The 24,487-nt window shown below is 42.2% G+C and overlaps 1 protein-coding gene across 2 annotated transcripts in view; it reads left to right on the top strand.

Annotated features, from left to right (window-relative positions):
• Positions 1-17,072, top strand: part of TGFBR3 (transforming growth factor beta receptor 3) — a 210,524-nt gene extending 193,452 nt beyond the window's left edge. For both annotated transcript variants that reach the window (XM_054721353.1, XM_008154716.3), the window contains exons 15-17: positions 3,578-3,619; positions 5,948-6,055; positions 13,709-17,072. In XM_054721353.1, coding sequence (XP_054577328.1) covers positions 3,578-3,619; positions 5,948-6,055; positions 13,709-13,827 — 269 coding nt within the window. In that variant the 3' untranslated portion in view covers positions 13,828-17,072. The remainder of the gene's footprint in view (positions 1-3,577; positions 3,620-5,947; positions 6,056-13,708) is intronic.
• The last annotated feature ends 7,415 nt before the right edge of the window (positions 17,073-24,487 follow it).

The raw sequence follows: 24,487 nt of genomic DNA, 5'->3' as shown, positions 1-24,487 counted from the left end.
AGATCATAACATAAGTCCATTAAGAAATTTAAAACAATGCCATCCATCACACAGGCCTTGCTAAATTCTTACATGGGAGGTCTCCTTGGGGGAGAATCATTATTTAAAACCTCTTGGGGATTCTAAGTGACAAAATTGAGCCATGGATAGTTAATTAGATGGAACTGTTCCCAGAAGTGTGTATATTTCTCACATGATGCACACTGTGGAGACCTTTAAATGCCTTTGGACTTAGTTCAGCAAATCAAACCACTGCTTCTTGAAAGTTGGAGAATGTTGTGGTTAACTGCCCTTATTTCATAGGGTTCTGGGGAGTTTAAAATGAAAATATACAAGTGAAAGCTTTTTGTCAATTGTAACACACAGTAGAGATGTACAAATATAAAGTGTCATCGTCATTATTTTATTGCTGCCAATGAGGCTGATAGAACCAAACTCACAGGAAAGAGTGTCTTGTGGGCATGTTGTTGGTGGGTGTTCTGCATACTGAATTAGACTTTCTTTTTCCCTTTTTTTTTTAAAAAATATATTTTATTGATATTTCACAGAGAGGAAGAGAGAGGGACAGAGAGCCAGAAACATCAATGAGAGAGAGACATCGATCAGCTGCCTCCTGCACACCCCCTCACCGGGGATGTGCCCGCAACCAAGGCACATGCCCTTGACCGGAATCGAACCCGGGACCCTTGAGTCCGCAGGCCGACGCTCTATCCGCTGAGCCAAACTGGTTTTGGCAAAATCACATCTTTTTTTTAAATATATTTTATTGATTTTTTACAGAGAGGAAGAGAGAGGGATAGAGAGCTAGAAACATCGATGAGAGAGAAACATCGATCAGCTGCCTCTTACACATCCCCTACTGGGGATGTGCCCGCAACCAAGGTACATGCCCTTGACCGGAATCGAACCTGGGACCTTTCAGTCCGCAGGCCGACGCTCTATCCACTGAGCCAAACTGGTTTCGTAGACTTTCTTAAAATCACACAATTATTTTAATTTTCTTAGTAATTTTATTTAAGTATAACCCTTTCCAGTGCCACCATATTGCACAGCTCCAGGAGGCACCGTTCAGTGGTAGTGGCTCTGACCCCTCTGGTAGCATCCCTTCCCTCGGCTGGACCACGTTACCCTGTGCTGCGAGGATGTGGAGGATGTGGTCAGCCCAGCTGAGGTGTCTGTTCCTGAGACTTTACAATCCTATGTAGCTTCTTTCTTTTTGTAAACAGCAGCTCAAACGTTGCTTGTTTTTGGTCAGTTTTTCACAAGTTCTTTGCACTTCACCGTGGAGCCCAACACAGTGTGTATTCCTTCTTCACTGAATGAAAATAGAGATGAACAGAGAGGCACTCAACACTTACCACTTTGAAATTCTAAAGAGAAGCAGCAGAGTCGGTGCCAGGACTCAGTACCCTTTTCCTAAAAGGACCGGGCAGTGAATCTTCCCAGTGCGTGGCTCCTACAGTCCCTGCCTCAACTACTCAGTGCTGCTGTTGCCTCATGAAAGCAGCCACAGACCAGATGTCCACGAATGAGCATGGCTGTGTTCAAATAAAACTTTACTTGGGGAATACATTTGAATTTTATATAATTTCTACATGTCATGAAATATTATTCTTCTGATTTTTTTTCAACCATGAAAAAAATATAAAATGTATTCTTAGCTTACAGGACATATAAAAACAATATGCCACCCCGGTCTGCTGTTCTCACTGCTGAGGAGTGTGCGTAGCTGTGCGTCATTAGCTTCTCCATCTGGGCAACCTTTTGAGCTTGGTTTGTCAAACTTCGCCAAAAAACCGAGCATAACTCGGGTAGTGTGTCCCTTTCAGGAAAAAACATTATTTCGCGATATTTATCGTTTAAATAGCATAAATGTTTCATCCTCGGCATGTGGCTGCCTCAGCGGCCGCGTGTCATCAGAAATGGCACTGACACGCGTGTCAGAGGTTCGCCGTCACTGGCCTAAGGGCAGAGCAACACTCGCCAGCCAGTTAGCCTATGAGGCAGAATCTGGAATTCTGGTTCAACCCTGCCCTGATGCTTTCTAGCTGTGACCTTGGGCTGGTCACGTGATATCAGCGTCTCAGGCTGCTCATTTGTAAAATAGTGATAATTTTTTCCCTGCCTCCTTCACAGGGCTGGTGTGAACCCCACATGAGACCATGGCTATGCAGCACTTTCTAAACACGAAAGCATTGTAGCAATATTGAGGCATACAAACATTTTCAAATAGTATTATTTCAAGTTTTCTCTATTGCCTCCACTTTGAAAAAGTACATCAACATTATAATCACCAAAAGTTTCTTGCAGGCCTGTTCTATGCCGGACTGAGTAAGAACTAGACTCTGCCCTCGGGGGTGGGGGTGGGGGTGGGAATAGAGAATTACGATGTGAAGTGGTATATGTGTAACCGAGGAGGGATGGAATGAGCAGAGGCAGGAGAGAGCAGCCCTGCTGGGGGGGCGGGGGGGTCATGGGCAGTGGAAGAGTCAGAGAGGCCTCCCACTGAAAACACCAACAAAACAGGTCGGGGAAGGAGGGTGTTTCAGGGAGGGCTTACAAAGCGTGATAGCATAGAACAGCATGGAGAATTTGGGGGGCTTATATAACTATGAAGAGCCCAGCATAGGTGAAGGACCCCATTAGGAAAGGAGGCTGGAGAGAGTTGGGAAGAAGAGGGAGGCAGAACTTTGTGTGCTGCGCTAAGAGTTTGAATATTTTCCCTATAAATGAAGGGGAGTCATTGAGCCATTTAAGCAGGGCAATTGCATAACCACCTCTGGCCTCTGGAAAATTCATTCTGGGAGGCGCATGTGGAGGAGGAAATATCTGGAGTGGGGCAGTGGTGGAGACAAGGAGAGCAGTTAGGGAAGCTCTATAATAGTGCAGTCCGGCCTGTGTGGCTCAGTTGTTGAGTGTCGACCTCAGTTGTTGAGGGAACCAAGAGGTCACTGGTTTGATTCCTGGTCACGGCACATGCCTGGTTGCAGGCTCGATCCCCAGTGACGCGCGTGCCAGAGGCAGCCGATTGATGATTCTTTCTCATCATTGATGTTTCTATCTCTCGCTCCCTCTCCCTTCCTTTCTCTCTAAAAGTCAATAAGAACATTTTTTAAAAAATAGTGCAAATGTGTGATGAAGAGGACCTCAACTACAGTAGCATTAAGGTTTAAAGTAAAGATTCTCTTCTAGAATTTGTGTACATTAAATTAGGAATAATATTATAATAAATCGGAGAAACGTGGTATTTAAAGGTATTGAATCCTTTCCTAAATAACTATAAAGGTGTACACACACACACACACACAAATTGTCAGACTCAAATTCCTTACATGTAGGTGTTTGCCTTCAAGTTTTTTTTCAAACCGGAGAGCCTGTACCATTAATGGTTAGAGTCTACCACTTAAAATTTCTGAGTAATTCATGTTATAATTCTGGTATCTAAGAGGACAGTCAACAGAACTTTCACAAATATTAACAAATAGAAAAGTGTCAGACTCTGTGGAGATTTTGATGACCCTTTGCCTAAAACTTGATTTCTCTGGGTGATGCATCGTGATTTATGTTTTTGTTTCAGGAACAAGTCCAAACATTAAGGAACCAAATCCAATTTCTCCACGTAAGTCTTTATGCAACTATTTCGAAATAAAGCCTCCTGGGCTTTTATAAGAATGAGTTGGTTATGGAGCATATGCCAAACTTTGAGTTTTGATAAGGAGACTTATGCTCTTACTTTCGCTCCCCTCTTTTTTCTCATACTTTCTCCCCCCCTTCCCTCTGTCCTTACTTCATTCTCCTTTCTTTTTCCCTCTGTACCTTCACCACTTTTAAATGTGAACTTGCTGACCCATTGGTGTGTATGACCTTAATGGAAAGGTAGTCCCTTTCTTAGCTTTAGAGAGAGAAGTTTGTTATCTGCATGCTTACATCAGTTGAGAACTGAAAGCATTAGCGCACAGCTGTGGCAGTGGTTTGCTTTACCATTTACCATTGTCAACAGCATTCACTTGTTAAGCTAAGGGAACTAGTCGTACCTTCAAGACAATCTGTAGTCCAAAGGGCGTTGGGGGAGACGGCTTGTAAGGAAAGAGAGAAAGAGAGAGAGAGACCAACTACTACAAAACGATGTGTTGGAAATTATCTGGGCCATTTTCGTCACTTTATATGGAAGAAAACTCTGACCTAGAAACAATTAAGTAACTCGACCATGGTGTAATTAACATTGAGGCTTTAATAAAAGCCTAGAGGACTAGGACCTGGGCTTCCTGGCTGTGCACCCAGAGCTCTTTTAGATGGTGTTGCTTCCTTCCTTAAAACTGTCATAGTCTCCGTGGCTGACTCCCTCACATACACATGACAGTCAGCCTGGAGAATTCCTTTATGCAGAGCACATTATAAACCATCCTATTAAATGAGTGCATTACCTTAATGCTATCATGGAACAGTATCCTTAACCCAGGAGGAGACACAGATGGACACATGCTCTCATACTTACCTGGTCAGATTTTCATAAATGACATCTCCATCTCTAGAATTTTAGAATGTTTTCACTAAAAACTTTAATCTTGCCCCACTTTGTGATCTGTAGGCGTAAAAAGGCAAGTCATCTTTTCACATCCGTTCTGTGAACGAAATTAAATTAAATGAGGTAGATGGCTAGGTTCGTCTTAACCTCCAGAGAGTTCTGCCTTTTTCTTACTCCTTCTAGGGGATCCCAGCCCTTTCACACACTCGTTTTGTTCACCTCCTGCCTGCAGCGGGTGAAGTAGGGCTGGCTCCAGTTTCTCAGGAGTTAAATGAACACCAACGGGTATTGGCTAGACAACGAGGGACCAGAACTTGGGAGTTTGGATCCTTCCAGAATCTTCTCCACCATGACATACTTTTCCTGCCCCTTTTCTGGGGCTACACAGGGGTCACATTTGTCTATAACTGGATCTTTTACACTGAAGTGAGTTGAAAGGCAAAGAGATTTAATTTACATAGAGGTCACCTGGGGTCACTTCTGACTGGAGAGGAACCTATAGACACAGTACTGAAATAACGGGGAGAGCCTATCGCTTAAATTGATATTACAAAAACAGAGACCTGAGAAATCTTTATTCTGCCGAAAAGCCCTCTCCCTTGGAAACTGATTTTAACCTTTCTTAAGTGATTCAAAGAAGGTAGTTCTCTTAAGTGAAAGGAAATGTTCTATTTCTGTGGCCTGGAATTGATTTCAAATATAAAAATCTTTGCCAAACAGAGAAACAATTGGTTCTATTTATATGTTTTGCTGACCATAAAACTGACATCATTCCCCACTGAGAAGTATTTCCGTTCCCCTCAAAGAAAGATCACGGTTGGAAAGTGTTAAAAAGTAGGTTATTTTAAATGACACAATGTGTAGTTGTTAAGATTGAGGATATAATATGAGGATATCAGTGAAATGTTATAATCCACAGGAATAGTTTACCCTCACTTTGTTTTCTCCTTCTCACTCCTTTCTTCCTGTTATCTTTCCTACTTTTAAATGTGCATAAAATATGTTTGTAAAGTATTTGAAGTGTGTTTTCTGTATAGTGTCTCATTGGAAGTGTTCAATGAATGAGAAGCAGTGAGTCAGATTTTTATAATAGAGGTTCACCTTATTTTCCAAAGCATCTTAACCTCTCAATTTTCGAGGCTGTTTACCATTCAAATAGACAATGAACCATAGACTTAAGGTTTTACAGAGTTTACAAATCTGATCTTTTTAGTAAGTCTGTTGCTCAAAATAATTGCAAACTGAGGATTCTTGGAAGTCTGATAATTTAATTTTTTTTTAAAAAAATTGCAAGTTATAAATACAGTATAGTTTGTCTCAGATTGTATTAGTTGGTGCTCAGCCTTTTGGATGGTGCTTGTGAAACAAATATAAAATTGTAACGTCTGATGCAGATTAACATAAAGTATTTCTCTTCCTCAGCAATTTTCCACGGTCTGGACACCATAACCGTGATGGGCATTGCGTTTGCAGCATTTGTGATCGGAGCACTCCTAACGGGGGCCCTGTGGTACATCTACTCCCACACAGGTTAGTGTGACTGTTGATTAGTCGTTGGGGACATCCCGGGTGCCTGCCACACAGCGGACTCTCAGTGTTTCATTGCATGGATGAATGGATGCGATAATGAGTGAAAGAGAGTGAAAGTTCATTCCCCCTATTTTCACATGTACAGATTTGGCATAAATTGGGTTTTGCAAAAATATAATCAGCTTTTAACAGTTTTAGGAAAAGGGTTGTTTAAACTACTTACGTTAATTGCAGTTGAGATGTTGGTGAAGTGTAGCTTTTAATAAAGCTACTTTGTGGTTTGTTTTTAATTAAAGGAAGGTAATATAGACAAACTGGAAATATAAACTATTCCCCCGATGCTAAAGACTTTAGAATAGGAATATAAATGGGCAGGAAGTGAGAAGGGAAGCCAAGATTTTGTTACCACATCTGCCTAGGTACTGAGCCCACCAGAGTCCCTCACTAATGGTTTAAACCAACATTTCTTGACCAAGCCTCATTGATAAACATAAAATTCTCACTTCTTTCCGGAAAGTTATTTAAATTTTCAAAATATATTTTCATAAATTGTAAACAAATACTAATGGTGAAACAGAGCTCTTTGTTTTCAAGTTATGCTCCTCCAATCCCCAAAATTATTTTTCTTCAATATGTTTTTATTGATTTTAGAGAGAGAGGAAGGGGGAGGGAGAGAGAAACATTAATGTGAGAGAGAAATACCCTCCATAATAAAGATAAATACATTTTAAAAAACAGTGAGAAGACAACCCACAGAATGAGAGAAATATTTGCAAATCATATATCTGATAAAGGGCTAATATCCAGAATATATAAATAATTCCTACAATTCAACAACAAGAAGAAAAACAACCCAGTTTAAAAATGGACAAAGTACTTGAATAAACATTTCTCCAGAGAAAATGTATAAATGGCCAATAAGCACATTAAAAGATGTTCAGCATCACTAATCATTAAGGAAATGCAAATCAAAACCATGAGATACCTACTTCATATGCATTAAGATGGCTATTATAGAAAAGAAACAGAAAATAGCATGTTGACAGGAATGTGGAGAAATGGAAACCCTTTGTGCACGGCTGATGGGAATGTAGAATGGTGCAGCGACCATAGAAAACAGTTTGACAGTTACTCAAAAGTTAAATGTAGTAATACCATATGATCCAGCAATTCCACTTCTAAGTATATACCCAGAAGGATTAAAAGCAGGGACTCAAACAGGTTCTTGCACATCCATGTTCATAGCAGCAGCATTCACAATAATCAAAAGATGTAAATAGTCCAACCCAAATGTCCATCAACAGTTGAATGTATAAACAAAATGTAGTAAATATATGCAATGAAATACCACTCAGCCTTTAAAAGGAATGAAATTCTAAACATGCTATAACAAAGATAACCTTGAGAACATATGCTAAGTGAAATAAGCCAGACACAAAAGGACAGACATTGGATGATTTTATTTGTGAGATACCTAGAGTAGTCAAATGTCTGAAGACAGAAAATAGAATAGAGGTTACCAGGGGCTGAGGGGAGAGGGAATGAGTATTGTTTAAAGGGTACAGAGTTTCTGTTTGAGATAATGAAAATGTTCTATCTATACTAATAAAAGCCTATGTGGTTGTCATGCCCTCACGCTGTAACAATCCATCACCAGGAGGCTGTGTGCGCAGCGGGCGCGCACGGGTGGGCGGGGCTACGTGCGCTGCGAGGCGAGGTGCGTGTGGGTAGGTGGGGACTTGATGCTGCATACGTGGCCTACCTCTTTGGGGCAATCCATGGAGGAGCCCTGGATGGGTGGGCGGGGCCTACCTCTTTGGGGAGATGGATCATGGGGCTCCCGCACTGTGAGAGGGCACAGGGCAGGCTGGGAACCCTCCCTCCCTGAGTGCACTAATTTCGTGCACCGGGCCTCTAGTAGTTAAATAATGGTGATGGTTGCTCAACATTGGAATGTTGTTAATGTCACTGAATTATATGCATAAAAACAGTTTAAATGGTCAAAATATGTAAGTAAAATTAAAAATCTATAAATTGTCATTTTGGTGAGATTTTCCTCCAGGCTTATGAGTTGGTTGCGACTTTGTACCAATTAAGGTCTCGATCTTTTGATATCCTAATTGTATTTATTTCACAAGCTCACTCTTTCAGTTTAGAGAAGTTTTCAGTCACTTGTTATTGATTTCAAAAATGATTCCTCCCCATTTTCCAAGCTAAAAGCCCTCCCTTTTGCAGGGAAAACTCTGTAGGAGGGATAGGTTGGTTGTTATAATTTACCTTTACTTTAAAGGTGCCTTTATGTCCCCTGAACAGGATGCGCTCAGAGTTTGATGAGAATAAGAGGAGAAAGAGAAGGAAAAGGGAAACGGTGGGGGTGGGCTGGAGAATGAGGAAGGCTGCCCTCCATGAGTGTCTGTACAACCTGCAGGTGTGGGCTGTCATCAGAAATTGGACTTGAAGTTCTACTTTGTTCCACTGCTGGTCTTATTCCCTGACCCAGGTGCAGTAATTACACTTCCCTTTAGTAAACATGGAGATGATCCCTCCTGCACAGGGTTAGTGGAGGTGAGAGTGCTTCAAGAAGAAATGCATGTGGAAAGCTTTCTGAAATCCAAAGTCCTACAAAAAAAGTAAGATATCTAAGGTTGCTTGTATGTGTAGGCAGGAAAAAAAAAAATCTAAGAGTGGGAGGAACACTGTGCTTCACAGAGCGTAATAAAACGCGGGGGTCTTGAATTAGGTGTGCCTGTTCCATTCCCAGGGGCTTCTATTCAGCAGTCCTCAGAGGAACAGACCGTGTGTTCTGAAAGCACATGCCCAGCTCTGCCTGAGTCAGGTTAACAGCTTGTCATTAGGAACAGCTCTGGAGGCTCCACGTGTTTTTAGAGGGCTGAGGTTTCTCCCAGCTCCCACCCCTAGTCCAGGTGAAGAGAGAAACAGCAAGAGTTAGGCTACCATGCGACCAAGAGGCAAGAGACTAAGTCCGGGGATCAGAAAAATGCAGCTGGAACAGAAGGGAAGACCCTGGGGTGACTGCAAAGAAGGCAGGATCTGCTCTTCACCCAAGTGCTGCGGGGAAGTTAAAGGGAGATACCGGTGCAGGTGCAGACAGGTGGGCCGTGCCGCAGGGACACAGACAGAAAGTGGCAGGCAGGGCATGTGGGAAATGTTTAATTCCTGCCTTGGAACAATTCTCCTTTCCCCACAACTTACAGCAACATCTAATCCACCCCTCCTGCAGTCTTAGCTGCAAAAATGTGGTCTTCGAGCTTGGAGAGTGAGGTGGGTCAGTGTGTGAAAGTGACCCTCTTCTCTAAACCAAAGGCAGTCTGGTTCACTCTCCTTACAGGAGTGAGTTTGTGGGAAAAAAATTACAATTAAGATATCAAGAGATTAACATATTACTTGGTACAAAATTGCAACCAACACAAAGACCTTAAGGAAAATATCTGTCTTCTTTCCCAGCATCAAGTAATACTAAATCTAAATCACCCCCAGGCTTACGGTTTTCAATCCAATGCTTACATATCTCCCAAGGAAGAAATTCTATACATTCCCCCTAGAACTAACCGATCCTCATTATCAGCAAGTTCTTTTCTCTGTGACCTAAATCCCTATCCCTGACATTTAAACTCATTTCCTGGTGTTCTGCCCTCACGGAGATAAAGAACAGCTGTCTGTTCCTCTTTATAATTATCCTCTATGGACAATATTTGCGAACAGTCTCCTTCGGGCTATATAATCGAGATTCCTCTCACCTTTCTCTAAAAGTCTTCCATCTGTGGTTTCCCCATAGCGCCTCTCCATGTCATTCAGATCTTTCTTAAACCAAGTTTCTTCCCCAGGACCCACCATGCTGAAAAACTTAAGAGATAAGGACCCGGTTGTAAAGTTAAGAGGTGGCAGGAAATCAGATCGGGACAATTCCATGCCAAGCTAAAGAAATAAAACGGATTATCCCTTAAAAATATATATTCTAAAAGCTTCTCTGGCAGTACGTAGGGTGTAATTAAACTATGTCCTAACACACAACTTCCTTCTGAGTACCCCATGCACCAAATGGCTCTTCCCTCTACTCACTCTCCCTCTTCCCCAAGTCTCTCTTCCTCAATGTGGTTTGAGATTTTAGGAGCAAAACATGAAGACCGAAGACATTCCTGATGGCCACGTTTGGTATTTATGAGAAAGAAGCTTTCCTTAAACTCCTCACATTGATTCAGTTGGCCTACTGTTTACCCCTCCCCCCCCCCCCCCACCCGGGCCCTCCCTGCCCATCCTCTCCAGAAGTAGGCCGATTGTATTTGTCACGCAAGGGATATTTCAGAGAAAGTCAGTGCTCCAAGAAGTCAGAGGTCACTGTGATAGAGAGCAGAGAATCCATCTCAGAAAACCCAGGGGTTTTTTCATTTTTTAAGCAGAAACATCTGCACATTAACCCCTTCTTCTCATGGTGACTTTTTCTATAGTACCACTACCATGTGACGATGAAAAGACTTTTTCATAATTGCTCAAAACGTACAAGTTTTTGGCAACTTGTTATATTGAGAAATGCCATGTCTTACATGTGAAAATAGCCACAGAGGTAGGAGGGGAGTCTAAAGATGGTACTTTCAACATTTCCAAGCAGATTCACCGACAGAGACTCTCCTGGGCACATTGTTGGCCCAAGTCCATGGATTGCTAGGTTAAGTTGACTTAGCCACCTTGATACGATGTATCCTGCCATCTTGAGTATAAGGGGTTTCTTTGTTTTGATTAGCGTGGGCTTCATTTGGGACAGTGTTTTGCATCAACAGCCCTAGAGTTTCCAAAACTCGGGGAGTAGAAAGACCTTTGTAATGGGCCCTGATTAAAATAAACTGACATGGCAACAAATTACATTTGGCAAATAGACATCAGAAAGCAAATATTCAGACTTCCTGGGCAGGGAGTAGTGCTGGCACTTCTCCCGAGTGTGAATAATCAGGCACATGTCAGAGTCAGGATGGGACAGACTTGCTCGGTGTCAATAGAGGAGCCCAGGCCTCCTTGCTTGAGCTGCTCTCCGGCTGAACAAAGGAAGCCCAGGTGAGCCAAAAAGGGCGCCTACCCGGGCTGTTGGCTTGCCCCCTGCTTTCCTGATACAGCCTTTGTTTAAATGGGGGAAATACATACTTAAAATGTGCTTCACACACAGCCACGTCGGTCCTTCTCATTAATAACACGAGGAGGCAGCTGGGTGTGGATGCACATGTGGATTGTGAGGGGCTGAATTTGTAAAGTATATCACGAGTTGTTTGGGTCTCTGGAGGTTTTTGTTATTTGGGGTTTTGTGGGGGGGGGGAGGAGGGTGGACATCAGAATAACTAAGAGATTTGATTTCTTTTTAGAAATAAAGCTCCCACTGTGGGGAAAGACAGTTGGTGACAGCAAGTCACTGTCATGGAAGCAAACTTCCTGGCCTTTCATCACATACACACAGGACGGGTAGAGGGCAGTGCTGGGGAGGGGCTGAAATACAAATTGCCAAAAAAAAAAAAAAGAGGAGGGAAAATAGTGTTTCTCTGCTTCTGCAGAATATTAGAATATTGACCTCCTAGTTCCTCTCCATCCCACCAATCCAGAAGAAAAGATAATCAGAGGAAATATAGCAAGGGCCAGATATGCGACAAAGTATGTCAGTGCCCTGAGGTTGCTGTGAAAATGCGTGTTGTCACTGCGGTTCCTAAAATGGGGGGTGGGGAGGCTGTAACCAGACCCAGGGCATGCGCCGGTTCTACCTTTTGCAGAACTGGTTTTTTGGCAGAGGCTTTGGAGGGGCCCCTGGAAGGGACCGGGCTCAGCTCCTGCGCCTGGAGGGCAGAGCCTTTGCTCGTGTGTTTTCAGCTGATAGCTGTGTATTTTCGGCGGGGACAGGAAGGAGGACAGGAAAGAGGAGGCTCGTTCATAAACAGACATTGGAGGGGGTCGGGGGAGACTGCTGACCACTCCTTTATGAAGTGTGCGCTCTGACTTTTCCAAGAAAAGGCGGTGTTTGTCATCGGAGAGCCTTGATCACTTTTCCCTACCTAGAGCCATTTCTGAGGGCTGCCCCGAGGCCAGTTGCACGGAGGAAAACACTTAACTCTCAGGCTTCTGCAGCGCTAAATGCAAACCATGTGTGTGACCCGGGTTTCCTCCCTCTGCACAGCACTGCGCGTTTGGCACCGGGATGGGTTGAGCGCAGATGCAGCGGGGTACGTAATGAAAAGTGGGATGTTTACTGTGTTAGGAGATACTCACAGTGCGCCCCACAGTGAGCCCAGGCGGGGGCGTGTTCCCTGGCAACCACAGTCCCCACGTGTGAACAGCTGAACCCCTTCCCCAAAAGGTTCTTCTGAGAGCAGGCGCCGCCGCCTCCGATTTTAGGCTGCGTGCTTGGGGTGCGTGGCTCTCTCTGCTGTGACGAGGGCGAAAGCGAGGCTTCGCCACCCACGTGTTGAGTGCATTGAGGAAAAGGCCTCCCCCCTGCCCGTGGTCTCCTATTACAGTTTAAAGGTCTCCCCTGCCAAGCCCTACAAAGAGGGGAGGCGGACAGTGTTTCCTGAATGCAGGTGCCGGTCCGTTGGGTCACGTGCTACAGGTGGTGGTGGTTTCCTCCAAGGCTGTCGGCCCTGGAATCCTGGGGATTCGTCCTCAACTATCGGGGGTGGCAACCACTGTAACTGCCTGTCAGTCACCCAGAAAACAGTTCTAGCTTTCCCACGAAGGAGACTTTAAAAACAACAAAAGACTGCCTGGCCGGTAATGCTCAGCGGTTGAGTGTTGACCCAGGAGCCAGGAGGTCGCTGGGTCAGTTCCCCGTCAGGGCACGTGCTCGGGTTGCGGGCTGGATCCCCAGTGCGAGTGCGTGCAGGAGGCAGCCGATGGATGATGTTTCTCTCTCATTGATGTTTCTCTCTATCCCTCTCCCTTCCTCTCTCTCTAAAAATCAATAAAGACGTATTTTAAGAAATAAAAACAACTTGCTGAAACCGGTTTGGCTCAGAGGATAGAGCGTCAGCCTGTGGACCGAAAGGTCCCAGGTTCGATTCCGGTCAAGGGCATGTACCTTGGTTGCGGGCACATCCCCAGTAGGAGGTGTGCAGGAGGTGGCTGATCGATGTTTCTCTCTCATCGATGTTTCTAACTCTCTATGTGTGTATTAATTTATTTTTAATATGTTTTATTGATTTTTACAGAGAGGAAGGGAGAGGGATAGAGAGTTAGAAACATCAATGAGAGAGAATCATTGATCGGATGCCGGATGCCTCCTGCACACCCCTCACTGGGGATGTGCCTGCAACCAAGGCAACATGCCCTTGACCGGAATCGAACCTGGGACCCTTCTGTCAGCAGGCTGACGCTCTATCCACTGAGCCAAACCAGTTAGGGCCGATGTTTCTAACTCTCTATCTCTCTCCCTTCCTCTCTGTAAAAAAATCAATAAAATATATTTAAAAAATAAAAATAAATAAAAACAACAAAAGATCAACAAACAGAACAACCTTATGGTGGAAGGCCTTCTGGTCTGGTTGCTTCTGCCCATGATTGAGATGAACATCAGATAAAATGGCAAAAAGAGAAACGGTCTTTTGGGGGAACGAACGCCCGTAACATGTGTCTTTCCTCGCCCCTTTTCTCTACCAACCACAGGGGAGACGGCAGGAAGGCAGCAGGTGCCCACCTCGCCGCCGGCCTCGGAGAACAGCAGCGCGGCCCACAGCATCGGCAGCACGCAGAGCACGCCCTGCTCCAGCAGCAGCACGGCCTAGCGCCGCCGCCGCCCCGGCTCGGCCTGACAGCACGTGGGGCCGGACTCCAGAAAGGCTTGGTTGTGGTTCCTTTGTAAAGAGAGAGTGAATTTCAATATAAACATCGCCTGTTGTATTCACCCCCCCACCCAGGGCGAATCTCAGTGTGCCCCCTGGACTTCCCCACCAGCCCCTCACAGGCTTGGGGGCTTACAATGTGAAACACATGCCAGTTTTTAAAATGCTGCTTTGTCCAGGTAAGAACATCGATAATTTGGGGCCCTGAGTTCCACCCAGACTCAAGGAGTTGGTAAAAGGATGACTGCCAGGTAGAACCAGTGAGACGTGGCCAAAGATTCCTTTATAACTGAACCAAGATGTAAAGCGAAAGAGATGCTTCGAGACTTTCTAAGTGCATTCCTCCACGCGCAGTTCGCACCTTCTGGATGCACATTCTCACCTTGCTGCCGCGCCCTGGGAGGCCCTGTCTGCGCTTAGTAGGTGCTGCCCTCAGGGGCCGCATCCTGACACACAGCAAGGCAACATTCCTTTCTTGTGCCCTGGGCCCAGACCCATGCTGAGCACATTCTCAGCTTCCTCCCTCTTCCCGCACCAGCACACCGACTGCAAGCGTCTTAATGCAGATTTCCCATTTCTTTATAGGCCTGGAGAAATTGAAAATGGCCAAAATCTGGGACTGCAGATGTGTTCCCCTTGATTACATTGTGTTCTGATAGATTAATTATAAATCAGGGCAAAATTTAGTTATAAAATCAAGGAGGAATTTGCTCGGTGATACTTATGCCAGTAAAAGTATATGTCATCTGCCACATTTCGTTATGTCAGTTGAAGAAGAAAAAAATGCCCCTTTAAAAAAGTCCTATACCTTTAGAGTTCAATGTATTCTTAAATATATTTGGGAGAATAAGTGTTTCCACTCAGAATGTGTCAACCTTTTGAATAGACCCTTTTGTAAAAACCAAGCTCTTGTAAGATGCAAATGCAGGGCAGAGCCTGTCACGTGAACAGTGTCACCAATTCTGCCAAGAAAGTGCTGAGACGGGCCGGGCACACTCATTTGGATTGCTGTAGTTCTCGTGCCTTAAATATATCCCAAACTCAAAGAGAATTTAAGGTGGAATAATGGAAGAAAATGGAACAATATCATGCCACTTTGCAATTAAAGTAAGCTCAACTGATACCTCTATGTTAAAAAAGAAGCCAGAGGAAAAATTTCCATGCCAAATCATTTACTACTGAGGATAGCTTCATTGCAAATAAATATTATTCTTTTTCCAGATCGCCTCTCCCCTCTCCAAAACAACTCAACATTCTACAAATAGAACAGGCTAGGTTCTACCCCAAAATACTCATAAGCAAATCTCACTGCCCTTAAGCAAGGAAGTTGTGCCTGGTTCTCTGTGAATGAAACCGTCAGCAGGAAATGTTGATGATACCCAAGACCTAAGGGCAATGTCTGCAAGGCAAACAAGAAGGTTACTCAATTCTAGAGTAATATTCTGACTTATTTGAGAGGCATAGACATTCAATCAGGATGATTTTAACCAAAAAAGATGACTTGAAGGCTAAGAGTTCCGGGTCGTCTATAATTTTGCATATTTCCACATACAAATGAAGATATGAGATTAGATACTTTTTTTTCCTTTAGTTAACATTTCTTAACATAATGGTATCAATGTGCAGGACTAGATTATGCTACCTGTGTTTGAAAATAATGCGCTTTGCCTAACCTTCAGCAGAATGTATTGTTTTAGCATATTCTATGTATAAAAAGGTTTAAAGATGTCTTCAAAGAAGACTAGAGTCTTTAAGTCACTTATAGCTATATTTTACTACAAAAAAATTGTATAAAGATATATTTAAGTGTTTTAGATTTTTTAAAAAGTTACTCCATATGAAATGTTTAACTTCAGTTACTGTGAATTCTTCTGATCAGTTCTTTGCTTTTTAAAAAACCCTTTCCATTCTGTTAAAAAAGAAAATTAGCTATTAAAAAGTATTAAAAGATCCAGTTTTTAGATGGACGGGGTTAAAACTTTTTGTAATATATTTAAATGTATATTTTTGAGAGAGATGCTACATTGCCAATGATTTTATAAATAATTTAAAATTAATTTACAAATTTATAGATGCAAACCAAAAGATTTTAAAAGAAAGAGAAGAAAAGAGTCAACTTTTGTTTGTTTGGGTCTGATTGTCAGAAGTATTATTCAGGTCAAGAAATCCATGTTGATAAAACTTGATCCCATGTTAATTGGAGAGTGAATGTCAGTAAGTATTTCTGAAATGTTCCTTTAAAAATGAGCATTTAAAAAAAAAAAATAGTGTTTTCTCCCTCGCCTCTTGTTACAGCATTTCCAATTGCTTCAGACTTCACAGTTTTAATACAAAATACTAGCTCAACTTTATAACACATTTTGCAAGTTTCTATAAAACTGTTGTTATATTCCAGTTACACTCCATGTGCTGCCTTGTGTTACTTCTGCAGGCTACCCCCTGAATGCGCAGAAGCCATTTTGTTTGTTTTGTTTTGTTTGATGCTCAGGCTGTTGTTAAAATGCTCTAAACTCCAAGGCATAGATTGTCATGTAACATCCTATAGCTTTTCACCGTGTGGGGTTTACCAGCTGTTCCTCTGTATTGTGAAAGTCAGAAATGCCTTCTGTCTAAGCTGTTTCTGTAGCATTTTCTAAACCACCACCACACAAAATGGTCTTGTCCTTGTCTGTAATAAGATTGTAAACCCGTTCCCTGCGTGTGTTCTGTGGTGGGCATGGTCGTGGGCCTGAGGGGGGCGCGCACTCGCATGCCAGTCTTTTTGTCCTGTAACTACCTCATGGTTTGAGTGATGGCTGTACTGCTGGTTGTGTTAACAGAGCACATTGTGTTGGGTGAATCGTGTGTGTGATTTTTTTTTCCCTGTTTGTTTTAGCTGGGGATTGTTCATGAAACTGACAGACGTTTTTTTCTGAAAAGGACTATTATCAGTTTCCAAGTACAATGCTTCTCTCTTCTGGTTTTTCCTGAATGAGCCGGATCTTGTTGCTGTTTTTCGTCATCTATGAGGGTAAAAAGAGTACCCTTAAAATCCCTGTGGCCAGTTTGAACACCCCTGTTGTATGTAGTCTCTCCTCTGTTCAATGTGTCGGCAATTTTGTGAACATGCTTAGATGTATAGTTTTGATAACCACAGTTTTAAGTACTTTATTTGTGCATAATAAAAAGATATATATCAATTATTCATACATGTCTTGTTTGGTCATCATTAAATTATACCCTCAGGCCGATAGAACCCTTTTGCATTGTGACTTTCTCCTAACTGTATCTGATACAGCTGTGATGAAGAGGAGGCGAGGGCGAGGCTGAGAGGACCCCAGGCTTCCTGGAGCAGAGGGAGGGCGGGGCAGGCCAGAGGGGGGTGCACGGGAGCTGCCACTCTTCTGGAAGCGCGTGGCAGGAGACCTAGAAGTGGGTGTCCGCTTTGGAATCCTTCCCTGGGCTTCCTGTCAATCTCCTAGAGGCCGGGAAAGAGAAGTACTGTGTACTTTGGATCTACTTTTTTTGTCTCCTTCAAATACCCCAGTGCTCCTTGTGGTATTCTCTCTCAATATGGCACTGCCACCTTCCAGCTGCCCAAGCCAGGAGCCTGGGCATCAAACTTGACTCCTCTTTGGCTCCCACACCCCCAAATGAATAAATCCAAGTTTATTCCACCTTTGGAATACTTCCTCCACTCGCCTTCAGGATAAAGTTCAATCTAAACCTGGTTGGAAGAGAATAATCTGCCCACCTCCCAGCCACATCTCTCCCCTCTCTAGAGCTCGCCAGATATAGTTATGTTATGAATATAAATTTTTACTATCAAAGGTTAAATTATGACATTGAATATGTGTTTATAAATTACACTATTATATCCCTACTTTCTGCCCTTTTAAGAATGAATAATGTAGAGAGTTAGAAATAGGAACCCGAAAAGGCACCAAGGCCAGCTGACCACCCCTCACACTCACACAGGTAGGTGCTCACACAGCAGGAACAGTGCGAGGGGCTTACACAGCATCTCCCTGCAGTGCGGCTGGAGTTCTTGTTACAGATGAGAGTCCAGCCATTCTCCAGTACCAAGGTTACACCTCGGAGCCAGCTCCTCTCAAGAGGATAGAGGGAGAAATTGGCAGTTCCACTCATTTTTTTTTTTTTCCTAATCCTCACCTGAGGATGTGTTTTTACTGATTAGAGACAGAGGGAGGGAGAGAGGAATGGAGGGAGAGAGAAACATTGAGCAGTTACCTCCTTGTATGTACCCCAACCAAGATCGAACCCACAACCTAGGTATGTTCCCTGACTGGGAATCAAACCCACAACCTTTTTGGTGTACGGCACAGCACTCCAACCGATTGAGCCACCCATCCAGGGCAGCCATTCCACTAATTGTTTTGCCGTTAAACTCTCCTTGTGTCTATGGAGCAGAAACCTAGGCGATCTGTGAAGAGGCTTAAAGAGGCTATCAATTACATGATATTATAGTAAAATTTTGTATTGAAGTTTCTGAGACTTTTTGTTGTTGTTTTGGGTTTCTTTGGTGAGAGAGTCCTTAGCCTTTTTGTACTTACATCCTCTAAAACAATTACTTTTATTGCCCACACATTAATACATATGTATAAAATAAATTCCAACAATACAGACATAGGTGGCAGTGAAAAAGCCCCCATAATCCTCGCAGTTAGAGAGAACACTGACTTAGTGTGTGTGTTCCCAGGCATTTCCTTATCAACATGCACATGCCACTATAGTAAGATCATATAACATTTGTGACTTGCTTTCTTCATATGGCATATCTTCAATGAGGCTTCATGAGATGAGTGCTGGTCATGGTTATTTTATTAGACTTTCCTTAAGTTGCATTACATGGCATTGCAGGAGGCAAAATAAAACAGTTATTTGTCAATGCTCTTTCCCACCCCCTTCAGTCACTGCCTGGGAAGAACGGATGTTAACAGCCTTTTTTCTAACTCAAACATATCAAAACATGTAGTCACAAATAGAGAAATGTTTGTTTTGTTTACTAAAACAGGATCACAACATACATACTCTGAAACCCGCCTTTTTCATGTAACATGGATCTCCCTCTAGATTAATAAATATAGAATAAAGTTATGCTTTTTAATGGTTGTCTAATATTTCATGCAACGAATTTAGCCAATTTTCAGGGTTTTGCCAAGATATTCTGCTGCAGTTATATCCTTGAATAGATACCCTTGCATTCTAGTGCTTTAAAGCAAAAACTGACAAATTCATCATCACAGTAGAATATTTTAACGTATTACTCTCAGAAATTGACAAAACAAAAAAGATGTGGGTAAGGAAGATTTGAACAATGCAATTAAGCTTGAACTAATGGCCATATATGGAATCCTGCATCCCCAAATTTGAGAATTTTATACATATGGAATATTTATAAAAATTGACCACTACTAGGCCATAATGGAATTCTCAGAAAATATCACAGAACTTAATCATATTGATCAAGTTCCTTAACCACAATGCAAGTAGTTTCAAAATCAGAAAAGGGTAATTTAAAAATATTCAATACATTTGGAAATTTTAAAACACTTCTAAATAATTTTTTGTCCAAAGGAGTACTCATAATAGAAATTTAAAAATATATAGGCTTAAGAATTCTAAATTCAAACATGTAACAAACAAAGCAATAATTTATGAGAAATTTATAGTTGTAAAATGTCTATACTGGGGGGAAATGAGGTTGAAAAAGTGTGTCCAATATAGCAGATTAGGAAAAAATGCCAAGAACTATTTATTACTTAAAAAGCCTACTAGAGATAGACAAAAATTAAGTAAAAACCACAAACAAAAAGCCACATGCATGCTTTAGGAATGAAAAGAGGACAAAACACATACTGCAGAGATAATAAGCAAGGGATCACCATGAACAACTTCATTCCAATTAATTTGAAAACAGACTATGTGGGTGATGTGTCAGTCAGGGTCCTGGTGGGTGAACAGAAACCGCACTAGGTACTTCAACACAGCAATTAATACAGGGAATTGGTTAAGTAGGTGTTGGGTGGTTGAAAAAGTGCAAAAGGACACTGAGGTAACAGAGTTGATAAATGTAGGCTGGGGATTGTAGGAAGTTAGAGTTGGGAGTGGTTTGCTGAGTCCCAGTACCAGGACCGCCAGGAAGATAGAAAAGGGTAGACTGGGAACTGAGAGACATCACCTTAGTAAATGACACAATTTCATGGAATAAATAATTTGCCAGAAGCAATTCAAGAAGCAACAGAAAATCAAAAGTACATTTAACTATTAAGAAAACCAGTGGTTTGACATTTACAACAAAACAGGAAACAGTTAAGAAACTAGAAAAAACATTGTCCAAATGTTTTACAGGTAAATTCTACCAAGTAGTCAATAACAAGGTCCTGGTGATTCTTTTATTTTGGGGATGGCAGGTCAAAGGAAATGAGTTTTTAAATATTAATCTCTATTACCACATTACTTTCTCTAAAGGTTGTAGCAAATCACACTGCCACAGGCCTCCCCAGTCAGCATTGCGCTGTTGAATCAGAACTTGGGCCCTGGGCATCAGATTGCCTGAGTTTGAAACTTGGTTCCACCATTTGCTAGCTGAGCTATTTCCTTAAATTAAAAATAAAAATAAAAATCTGCTTGTTGGCCTTGTCTGGGTTGCTCAGTTAGTTAGAGTGTCGTACTGATATGCCAAGGTTGAGGGTTGGATACAGAAGCTACCAATGAATGAATAAATAAGTGGAGCAACAAATATGTCTCTCCCTCTTTCTCTCTCTCTAATCAATGAACAAAAATTTTAAGATCTCCTTCTTAGGATTGTCATGAATATTAAATGAGGTAATCCACATAAAGTATATAGGATGCACTAATCACTTCATAAACACATACTATTATTACCAGCACTACATGTTTTAAATTTTGCCAACCTGATGCTTGAAATATTGTATCATTATATCAATTTGTATTATCCTCATTGCCAGTGAGTTTTAAATTATTATTATAAGGTCATTGGTCTTTTTCAGAATTTTCTGTAATTTCCATTTACTTTGCCCATATTTTTATTGAGTATATTTTTCTTAATAATTTCCATATTAGTGATATGAAATGTCATGTAATGAATGTCATTTTCCTAATCCATGATGGTCTTTGTTGTTGTTGTTTTTAATCCTCACTGGAGGATATTTTACCATTGATTTTTTTTTTTTTTAGAGAGTGGAAGGGAGAACATCAAATGTGAGAGAGAGACACATTGATCCTGTCTCCTGAACGCACCCTGACCAGAATCAAACCTTTGATCTTTCAGTCTGCAGGCTGACGCTCTATCCACTGAGCCACACTGGCTAGGGCCATGATGGTCTTTTAATTCATTCTGTTTATAATGGATATGGCCAAGATAAAGTGTGTAATTTTATGTAGTTGAATATGTTTATCTTTTCCTCTTGGCTTCTGGGTTTCCTGTCTTGCTCAGGTCTCTTTAGATATATACTAATACTTTTATTAATTTACTTTCAAAATGTAGATCTTTATTATATTTTTAGGATAGTTTGAGGGTAGGTGTCTATTGTTGTGGGATTTTTTTTCCAGATGATTATTCAATTCTACCAGAAGCATTTATTTAAAATTTCATCTATTTCCCATTGAAGTAAAATTTTGAAAAAGAATGGTGAGAGTCATTTGGCTTTAGCAGATATTAAAATGTAGCATAAAAGTTGATAGTAAAAATAGTAAGATAGCAGCATAGGAATATTTAAATAGATTACTCAAACAGATGGTAGAGGAACCAGAAATAGATATAATTCATTAGGATATTAATATATGACACCTAGTCATAATTTTCATTAGATTCTTAAAGGACTCTATGATATATGCTGTCTAATTTTCAATGTAAAAAAACAGAACTTTCATGGTTCAACATGGCTGGGCTGTGTGGGTGATGTTGCCACCTCAATGGACCTGGAAGGCAGAGCATCGAGCTAAAGAGATTATTCTCAAGCCTTGGAGTTGGTCTTGTGAGGTTTTGGACATGCTTGGAGTACATCACACCGTCCTTCCTTCCTACTTCCCCCTTTTGAAGTGGGAATTGTGAGGGAGTAAATTAATTTTCTTTCTACCCTTCTGAGTTCTTAGCTGAGACCCCCTGTAATAAAAGACATATTAACAAGAGAAAAAACGAACAAGTTTATTAACATATATACCTCATGCATACATGGTAGATACCCAGGGAAAAATGAATAACTCAAGGAGGTGGCTTTAGAATTCAGGATTAAATGCCATCTTAATAGGGGCAGGGGCAGGGAATGTAGGTCTTTTAGGGCAGAGTAAGTGGTTTTTAGGAAAGATGAACAGGCCCTTAGAAGAACAGATGGGAGGGAGGATAGTTTGTGACAAAGTTTGGGTGTGGTGTCTATGTCTAGTCTTCTATCCTGTAATGAGTCAATCCTCCTCGGTTGCTAAAACTCCCACCCAGGGGGAAGATTTATGACCATTAAGTTCCTGTTGGAGGATCTGTCTTTAGGCAGATAAGGAGAGTTCAGAGAAAGCCTCTTCCTGCATTTGCTGTTTTTCAAGTGCCTACAGCTTAAAGTAATTAATGTAACAAAGCAGCATATTTTGGGGCAGCATGTCCTGAACTGCTGCAGTCATCCTTTGGGGTGGCATGTTCTGCTGCCCTTCAGAATATCTGCCCTATTCCTGTCTCGCCATTGTGTTTTGGAAACATAACTTGTTTGGTTTCACAAATTCATAGGGGAAGACTAATTTTGCCTCAGGATGAATCATATCTAACTTAATTCTCACTCATATCTGCTTTAGATGACATTTAAATGAGTCTTTGGGCTTAAGAGTTGATGCTGGAAAGAGTTAAGACTTGGTGGACTGTGGGATGAAATGAGTGTGTTTGGCATGTGAGAAGGACATGAATTTGGAGGGTTAGTGGTGAAATGCTATGGACTGAATGTTTGCATCCTCCCACGGTTCTTATGTCGAAGACCTGATCCCCAGTGTGGGGTTATTTGAGAAAGGCCTGTGGGAGGTAATTGGGTCCTGAAGGTGGAGAAGAGACAAGGAGAGGCCTTACTTCCACGCCCCCTCATGTGAAGTTATGATGAGAAGACAGCTTTCTACAAGCCAGGAAGTGGTCTCACCAGACACCAGATCTGCCCCTGCCTTGATGTTGGACTTCCGGACTCCAGAACTGAGAAACAGACGTTTGTTGCTTAAGCCACCCAGTCTATGGTATGTCATAGCAACCTGAGCAGACTAAGAAATTATTGATTTGCATGATGATTTGCTACTATTTTCCTCTTCTCTCCTCCCCATAAAAATTTACTTAAAAAATTAATATTAGCTAAGCAAAAATCATTTGTAAAGTTTTGATTTCTTCTAGCACTTATAAATGTTAGAATAATTCTGTGAAGTGACGTAAAATTACCAAGTGCCATTTTCAAGGAAAATGTTGACATCTATTGTTTATTCAATTACAGTTTACCTTCAACATTCTTTTATATTGGTTTCAGGTGTACAGCACAGTGTCCAGGCAATCACATCCTTCTCAAAGTGTTCACCTTCTCCCAGTAATAACCACAGGGATGTGGTGTAAATTAATAGTGTTGATATGACTATGTGGTGCTTCGGGTGGGGGGTAACTTGGTGAGCTATGTGATTACTGACATCTTCTTTGGTTTCAGAGCAAGTCAAACCTATACAGCATTGCTCTTCCCCAACACAATGTGTTTGAAAATGGGCAAGTGGCTGGTTTAAAGTTTATAGATGCCATTGATAATCTAAAGTCTGAGTTTGGCATAGTTGCTGCCTTTGTGTCTAAATCTCAACGTCTTCAGAGGAACTAAACACTTTATATAGATTTGATTTCACACTTAAAAAAATAAAGGTCAAATCACATCACCTCCCCTTTCTCAGGAATCACAGCTTAAATTGACTTTTAATGACCTCTCCATTTACTGCCTCTGAGATTTTATTTTATTTTATTTTTTAAAAGGAAAGAACACTCTGGGTCCAGGTGAGGCCGTGTGCCCCTGGATCCGGGTGAGGCTGGGTCCCGGGTCCGGGTGAGGCCACGCGCCCCTGGGTCTGGGAGAGGCCACGCGCCCCTGGGTCCAGGTGAGGCCACGCGCCCCTGGGTCCGGGTGAGGCCTCACGCCCCTGGGTCCGGGTGAAGCTGGATCCCGGGTCCGGGTGAGGCCATGTGCCCCTGGGTCCGGCCGAGACCAAACCAGAGGGAGTCGGGCCTGCATTACCACCATTTGTCCACCATCCAGAGCTGAGGGGTCAGTGCTGACATGTACACATAAGGAACTGGTGGACATTGATATTGGGTCTCAAAAGAACTGTTGGTCCAGAAAGAAACTCACTACAGACTGATTCATTTGCCTGTCAGCATAACTATTATTGCTCGTCTCACATTCAGTTCTTATAAGTATATCTCTAGTGACACATGATCTCGCTCATCTAGGAGAAATGATGAACAACATAGACTGATGAACAAGAACAGAATCAGAAACAAGGAGGCATCGATCGGACTATCGGGCCTCAGAGGGAGGATAGGGGAAGGTGGGGGGAGGGGGGAGAGATCAACCAAAGGACTTGTGTGCAT

The sequence above is a fragment of the Eptesicus fuscus genome, chromosome 9 (genome assembly GCF_027574615.1).
Source record: "Eptesicus fuscus isolate TK198812 chromosome 9, DD_ASM_mEF_20220401, whole genome shotgun sequence".
NCBI lineage: Eukaryota > Metazoa > Chordata > Mammalia > Chiroptera > Vespertilionidae > Eptesicus > Eptesicus fuscus.
The sequence above is the reverse complement of the archived record's forward strand: the minus strand, read 5'-3'. Positions and strand labels throughout refer to the sequence as shown.